The 8,614-nt window shown below is 34.5% G+C and overlaps 1 protein-coding gene across 1 annotated transcript in view; it reads right to left on the bottom strand.

The window, feature by feature from the left end:
- The window catches only part of SPATA5 (spermatogenesis associated 5), a 331,512-nt gene that overhangs the window by 55,787 nt on the left and 267,111 nt on the right, over nucleotides 1-8,614 (bottom strand). Inside the window, exon 14 of the mRNA XM_023516580.1 lies at nucleotides 1,104-1,268. Coding sequence (XP_023372348.1) covers nucleotides 1,104-1,268 — 165 coding nt within the window. The remainder of the gene's footprint in view (nucleotides 1-1,103; nucleotides 1,269-8,614) is intronic.

Raw genomic sequence — 8,614 nt, 5'->3', positions numbered from 1 at the left:
AAAAAAAAAAAAAAAAGAATTGCTGTACATTAAAGTGATTTTTCTATTTTCACAGAGGTCTTGCTGTTACTGTTAAGTATACATACCTTCACAGTTAACTGTGGGCAGATGGTCCCTTTTATTGTTTTTATAAGAGAATCTTTGTTAATATTAAACTATATTGATAATTTTCCAAAATGATGAAACATGACAATAATATAATCTTTTTGTTAACTCCTTTATAGTCATGATAACCTAATTCCTAATTCCATGATAACCTAATTTCTATGATCTCCATGAGAAAACAGCAGGGTGAAATAATAAAAGCAGGTAAAAAACGAACTATAATAAAGACCAGATAAGATGGAATTTAACTTAGTGATTATGTATCATGTACTGTCTTCCTTGTTTTAAAGATCTCTTAGTATTTAACACATTACCTACTATATGAGTTGTTTTTAATTCACACTAGTTTTGTGCCAGGACCTTATGAAGCTGTGAAACCTCTGCTCGTTGTTTTTGCTGTCATTTGGCATATGCCCTTCACCTGTTGCCCTGCTCCAGGTGGCCTGCCCAAGTGAGCCACATAGTATGCCACCCAAGCAAACACTGGACTGTGTTCTCTGATTACCATAACTTCTGATTGTGCATTTAGTCTTGAATATTTGCCTGGTGGCAACATGACACTGTTGTAGGTACTTAGGCGGTATGATTCAGAGGTTATCATTCATTCAAGGACCATCTAAGGTCAACTCCAGGCACAACTTAGTACTTGTGGAATGACAAAATAATCAATTCTTAGAAACAAATTCAGTAAGTATGCTGTGAGTCCCATATAACACACAGTGTGCAGTGTAAAAATGGATGCCAGTGCCACATGAATTGCATATAATGCATGCAAAGAAAATAAAAAAATTTTCATTAAATTAGAAAGGATCATTTTGTTTTTACATTTTTTATTCTATTTTTGTAATAAAACACTGTGGCCCCAAGGAATACTTTTTTTTTTTTTGGTAGTGTGGCAGTCAATGTGTTGGAAAGCAAGGAGGGTTTTTTTTTGCTAAATGACCTCAAGCCATTCCTTCCTTCCACTAAGGTATTTTGAGGAAGGATTATTATCTTACCTCAGCTCCTGAGTATGTATCAGTTTGGAGGACTAGTTCATTCAAGTCAACGTCATCACTGATAGGCATAGAGTGAAACTGCAGATTAAATATTTCCCTTCTTGTTGCTGCATCTGGTAAAGGCACATAGATGATTCTATCAATTCTTCCAGGCCGCATCAAAGCCTATAAAGAAGAGATGACATGGATTAATCATGGATGTTCCACATCAGAGGCACCTATGGAAATGGGATGTATAGAATCTCACAAATAACCCAGTGTTAACGTAACTAGTAAATAAGCATTAGAAATGGTAAAATCAGCATTAGAAAGGGTATAATCTATGTCAAAGATATAAACAATGTCAGTAGTACTTTTGAAAGTAGAAAGATAATATTTCTGGGAGGCTTTCAGCTCCTTAGCAATTGTCAAGTGGGTAAAAGATGACTTATTCATTTAGGAAAATATGTACGTTATTTACATTCATTATATCAAAAGGCATTTTAAAAAACTTCCTTTAATAATGCTTTTTTTTTGAGACAGAATCTCACTCTTTTGCTCAGGCTGGAGTGCCACGGAATCAGCCTAGCTCACCACAACCTCAAAATGCTGGGTTCAAGCAATTCTCCTGACTCAGCCTCCTGAATAATTGGGACTATAGGTACCTACCACAATACCTTGCTAATTTTTCTATTTAAAGTAGAGATGGAGTCTTCCTCTTGCTCTGGCTGATCTCCAATTCCTGAGTTCAAGCCATCCTCCTACTTCAGCCTCCCAGAGGTGAAGTAGGATTACAGGGGTGAGCCACTGTGCCCAGCCTCCATAAACCTTCAAATATGGTAAGCTGTTAATTATTTCAGAGAGCCTGTAAACTAACACAGATCTGAACTGAATGTGGTCAAATGAATCTTCCCAATATTTTATTAAAGGCTACTGCCTAAATTATCCTAGAACCAATAAATTCACTTATTCAGAAAAATTCAGTGAGCATGTATAGGCAATCCCCAAGTTACAAATGAGATAGGTTCTTAAGTTGAATGTGTATGTAAGTTGGACAGGTCTATTTACCTATAACCTATAATAGCCTCTGTTCATAAGTTCGAGTTGTATGTAAGTCAGATGTTTGTAATTCAGGAACTGCCTATATTACATACTAGAGATTGTTCTAAGTATTAGGAAAAATATGAATAAGACAGATTATGTGTAAGATTAAATGTGCAGATATATGTGTGAATATACTAAAACCCAATGAATTAAATATTTTAAATGGCTGAATTTTATGGTATGCAAACTGTGTCTCAGTAAAGCTGTTAAAAAAGAGGTGTGGGTCTGAAGAGTGTGTGTATATGTCTGCTGAGGGAATAGGGATGCTTTTAGCTGAATTATAATAGTACGAGAAAGGTTCTCTTAGGAGGTAACATATGCAGACATCTAAAGGAGTTAGCCACACAAAGATCTGCTGGAAGAGGTTGAAGGTAAAGGTAACATCAAGTATAAAGGCAAGAATAACTGACATGTTCCAGGAAAAGAATAAAATTTAGTGCAATAGAAGCATAAGGAGTATAGAGAAATGAAGCAGGAAATGAGATAAAGAGAGACAGTTATGGGTAGATCAGAAGGCAATGAAAGACATGGCAAAGGGTAGGGATTGTATTCTACTTGTAACGGGAAGCCACTGCTTCTAAATGTAAAGAAGAAATGATAAGGTTTACATTAAAAGATCATTCTTGTGAAAGTGAAAGGTCTACAACAGGTATAATTACAGTCCTAGAGGGAAAGAAAAAAAATGAGGTAGAAAATAAGAAGAAATATTTCTAATTTCTTGAAGAAATAAGAACCCTACATTTCCCCAAATAGGTAAATAAGCATGGGTTTACATAATCATGAAGCCTAGAAGAACTTAAAAAGGATTAAAGGAAGGAAAACCACACCTAGACACATCACAGTCAAAATGATTACATCCAAAGATAAAGAAAAAAAATTTAGATTAATTATCTAATCTAAAATACCACAAAGATGAAGAAAAAAGAAAAACTTGAAATCTACCTGACTTCATACACTGGAAGATGAATTTGAATCACCAATGACTCTTAAATCAAAATAGAAATGATAAGCTGAGAGTGGTGACTCATGCCTATAATCTCAGCACTTTGGGTAAGGTGAGAGTATTGCCTAAGGACAGGAGTTGGAGATCAGCCTGGACAACAAGTAAGACCCTACCTCTATCCTCCCCCCTCCTAAAAAAAGTATTCAAGATGATAGATACCCAAATACTCCTATTTGACCATGACATATTATATGCATGTAACAAATGTATGTACCCCCTATATATATATATAAAATAAAATAAGGAACACGAAGTAATAAAATAAAAAGTTTTATCTATAATGCTAGCAGTTTGGGAGGCCGAGGTGGGAGGATCACTTGAGCCCTGAAGTTCAAGATCATCCTGAGCAACACAGCAAGATCTTGTCTCTACAGATGATGATGATGACGATGATGATAAATTAGCTGGGCACTGTGGCACCCATTTGTAGAGTTCTAGCTACTTAGCAGGCTGAAGCAGGAGGACTGCTTTCAGCCCAGGCATCTGAGGTTGCAATGAGCTATGGTGATGCCACTGCATTCTAGCCTGGGCAACAGAGGAAAACACCATTTCAAACAAACAAAACCCACAGACAATGGAGGGCAGAAATCAGTACAAGAACAACTTTAAAGTGTTGGAAGAACGAAAATGTTATCCCACAATTCTATTTCCAGTGAAAGTATCTTTTGATAAGGAGAAAAAAATAAACTTTGACACACATATAAAAGAAATTCCCCAAATTTGTTTTTAGCATATCTATACTACCAAAAATATTAAAGGGAATTCTTTATGTTGAAGGGAAATTATACGAGAATGAGATGGAAAACTGAATCTTCAGGAAGAAATGAAGATCACTGGAAATAAAACAGTCTAAAAATATAGATACCCTCTACCTCAAAAAAATTTTTAAAAATTACTTTTATTGCTGGCAGAATCAGAAATGAAATTCCTTAAAGATTTAGGAGACGCTCATAAACAGTAGAAAAGAGAACATTTCTATTTGTGTACTTCTGAGTACGAAATATCCAGAAAGAGGGAGTAATGAAAGCAAATACCAAAAGTAAAGAAGACAGAAACTCAGGCAGGCACATCTAATTTAAAAAACTAAACCAAAACAACCCTCCCTCCCAAATAAAGTGAGGACAATACAGAAAACACTACAGAAAATATAAACATCAAAACCACCTGAGGTTGCTCTGGGAGAATTAGCACAAATAAAATGATGATATTCTGTGAATAATCAAGTGTCCTCTGTCTCTGACCCAGGTGTCTCATGTTTTTGCCTCCCTCAATGAAACCGTGGCAGGCTATTTGGAAGCTAATAAGTTATCACCATCCTCTCTCTTTGTTGATAGGGTGGTACTCTAGGTACTCTAGATGTGGCAAGGTAAAGTAGACATATGCATGGAGGTAAAATCTCAGAACCTCTGCAGTTTCTGACATGTATGTTACTAATAATAGAGCCTCAAAATATGTAAACCAAAAAAGACAGGATTAAAAGAATAAATACATAATCCCACAATCATAATAGAAGAGTTTAACACTTCTATCTTGACATTTGCTGGAGCTAGAAAACAAATTAGTAAAGACAGAGAGACTTTGAACAAGACTATCAACTACTGTGACCGGATTGATATTTAAAGATCACTACTTCCAAAACCTGAAGAATACATACTCTCCTCAAGTGCACAACATATATTCACCAAGACAGCCCATATGATGAACCATGAAACAAGACTCAACAAAGTCAAAAGCACTGAAATCATACAGGGTAGTGCTCTGACTACTAAATTAGAAATGATTCACAAGACACAGAAGAAAATCTTAACACATGAAAATTAAACAACACAATTTGAAATAAGCTATAGGCTATAAAGGAAATGAGAAAAATGTTTAAAATAGAAAAACAGAACAAAACAAAAAACCCCCGAAAAGTCTAACATATCAAAATTTGTGGAACATAGTCAAAGCAATGTTTCAAGCCAGATTTATCATTTTAAGTGCTTGTAGTACATAGTAGTAGAAAGGTTAAAAAAAATCTGAAATCAATGATCCAAGGTTTACGTGGGGTAAGCCCCCACAAAAATTAAATGAAATGTGCTTTTTTAATTCCAGAAACTGAGCGAAAAGACTTGTGAGTATTATGCGCTTTTGTCGAAGCCCACGGTGGGGGCCTGCAGGCCAGGTGTAAAAATCTCCTACAGGGAACCCGACTGTGCAGTCAAGTCAGCCTGTCAGATAAGGGTTGAAACGGCCCATCTGTGCAGAGGACGTGACTCAAAGGTTGATGTGAGTAAAAAGAAAAACTCCATCTTAATGATGTTGAGTAAAATACTCCATCGTAACTGCAAGGTCTCCAAAACCTTAAGAAAACAGTCATGAAGCCAGTTTCTCGGAAATTTAATTGAGTACATAGAAGAGAAAGGTTTTACTCCTCTGTTTATCCTAATCTTTAACTTCAACAATAGAAGTCAGATAATGTATTGTTCTTTTAGATCTTCCAAGAGGAAGAGCCTGAGGCTAGCTTAAGATGGTTGTCTTACTTTCCCGGACTTTCTTTCTTTAGGCTAATCTTATGATGGCTATCTCACTTTCCTGGACTTTCTTTCTTTTCTATAGTTTAAGATAAGAAATGAGGATGTCAGGATTATTGATCAATGTGGTGTACATGACTAGCTTCCAATAAAGGGGAGTGGAAAAATAAAGACATTTTGCTATATGCCACCTAAGAGTGTGTAGTCATTTCTTGCTTTTAAAGAATTCTAGGAGCGAGCTTGCACCCGAGGCCAAGCCATCCTTCTCTCCCCCGATAAAGAACATCACCTAACAGGTTTAAGAGTAAAATACAAAGAAGTAAACAATGAAGATGAGAGCAGAAGTCAACGAAACAGAAAACAAACAATAGAGAAAAGTGATAAAGCCAAGAACAGTTCTTTGGCAACAATTATTAAAAAAAAAAAAGATCGGTTAAACTCTAGCTAGATTGAACAAGAATAAAAAAACTCAAATCACCAATATTAGACCTTACATTTAGTAAAAAATAATTAAGAAATTATGACCAACTTTATGATTATAAATTCAACAACTGATAAAAAGAATTACTTCCTTAAAAAAAAGTTATCAAAATTGATCTGAAATGAAACTAAAAATATGAGTAGCCCTGTTCTTTTTTTTTTTGAAAAACTAAGCTGAACTCAATAAAAAATTAGATATAATATGACCAGTCTTCCTACCAGGAAAATCCTAGGCTCAAATGATTTCACTTCTGAATTCGGTCAAAAAAAAATCATCTTAGAATATAGAAAAAGGTCTATTTCTCAAGTTGTTTTATAAGGCCAACCTTGCAAATAAAGCTATACAGTAAGCACACAAAAAGATGCTCAGCATCATATTAAGTCCAAAACCCAATAAAGACATTACAAAACAGAAAAATTATAGACTAATGACTTTCAATAAACACAGACACCAAAATCCTTAAAAAATATTAGCAAATAGAATCTAATAATATATAAAATGAATAGACCATCATAACCAAGGGTTATCCCAGGAATCCAAAGTTGGTTTAACATTCAAAATTCAGTCAGTGTCAATTATCATATGAAAGCAGAAAACCCACAAAACTTATAGAAGTATAAAAGAAAAAAAAAGGACAAAGTGGTCTTTATAAAAATAGTCTATATATAAAAAAAAAGGCAAGCCACAGACTAAGATAAAATATTCACAACATGCATATCTGACAAATATCCAAAGTATATGAAGAACCCTCACAATTCAATAAGAGAATAAACAACCCAACTAATTGGACAAAAATTTGAATGGCTACCTCACAAATGAAGTAAATACACAAAAAGACACTCATCATCTGATCAATGCAAATTTAAACCATAGTGGAATACCATTATATTTTCGTGAGAATGACAAAAATTAAATACACTGAAAATACAAAGATAATCAAGGATGTAGAGTGACTAGAATCTACATGTACTAGTAAAGGAATATGAAATACTATACCCACTGGAAAACTATTTGCAGTTTCTCTTTTTTTCTTTCTTTCTTTTCTTTTTTTTTTAAAAGATGGGTTCCTAGTCTGTCACCCAGGCTAGAGTATAGTGACACAATCAAGAGTGACTGCAATTTCAACTCTTGGGCTCAAGAGATTCACTATGCCCAATTAATTTTTAAATTTTTTTTGTAGAGATGGGGGTCTCATTATGTTGCTCATAATGAGCCTCTTGGCCTCGAACTATCTTCCTACCTCAGCCTCCCAAATTGCCAGAACAAACCCCTGTACCAGCCTTAGCAGTTTTTTAAAAAGTAAAATATAACATATTATAAAAACACAACTATTTCACTCCACACAAAGACTTTTACACAGATGTTCAAAGTAGCATTACTTATAATAGCTGAACTAATCCAAATATCTACCAATTTATAAGGAGCATAAACAAAATCTGCAATACTACTCACCAATAAAAAAAAAACAAACTACTTAAAAACAACTCAACAAAATACATGAGTCCCACTGTGCTAAGACAAATAAACCCAACATAAAGAGTGCATACTATACAATTACATTTATATAAAATATTAGAAGAGTCTACCTAAACTATAGTACAGGGAGCAGAACAGTGGCCTGAGAAACAGAAATATACTGCAAAGAGGCAAAAGTAATGGGGTAGGGGGAGAGAACGGATATGTTATGTACTTTGATTGCAGAGGTGATTCACAGGTTTCCACAAATGTCTACATTAACTGAATTATAAATATAAGTTGATGTACTCTATTTTATATAAACACTAACCAAACAAATCTGACTTTAAAAATCTGTCATTTGCATTTATTAGATTCTCAGTATTTATAAGTCATTAAATTTAAGGGTGATATAGATATTTTTACATCTGTTTAATCAGGAAAGATGATCTTCTTTGATTAAGTAGAAAAATCACTTAAGAAGTCATGTAAAGAAAACTTAGTGAGCTTCTACCAGATTTATTTCTATGATTTGGCCATGAACTTAGATGAGAAGTATCACAACTATTTCAATTTCATAGCTCAATCTTTTTGTTTGGCATTTTTCTTCATTTGTGTTTTGTTCGGATATTCATGCTGAGAGTTCCAAATAGATTATTAAAACTCATGGGATCCATACTATCATATCTCTTAAAATTTCAGTGACAGCTTGCCTCTTTGCAGTACAGCTTTCTCTTTGTTCAGTGACTACGTAACAAAAAATGTTTGGGGAACCCTGGATAGAAACAAAATTAAAAGTACAATACGTTTCTATATGGAGAAATTTTTGGAACCTAATGGACATTAAAAATCTCCAGGAGAGGACAGTGCCTGTGGCTCAAAGGATTAGGGCGCTGGCCCTATATGTTGGAGGTGGTGGATTCAAACCCATTCCCGGCCAAAAACTGCAGCCAAAAAAAAAAAAAAAAAAAGTCTG

The sequence above is a fragment of the Otolemur garnettii genome, unplaced genomic scaffold (assembly GCF_000181295.1).
Source record: "Otolemur garnettii isolate 467f Iridium unplaced genomic scaffold, OtoGar3 scaffold00093, whole genome shotgun sequence".
In the NCBI taxonomy this organism is placed as follows: Eukaryota; Metazoa; Chordata; class Mammalia; order Primates; family Galagidae; genus Otolemur; species Otolemur garnettii.
This window is presented reverse-complemented; position numbering and strand designations above follow the sequence as displayed.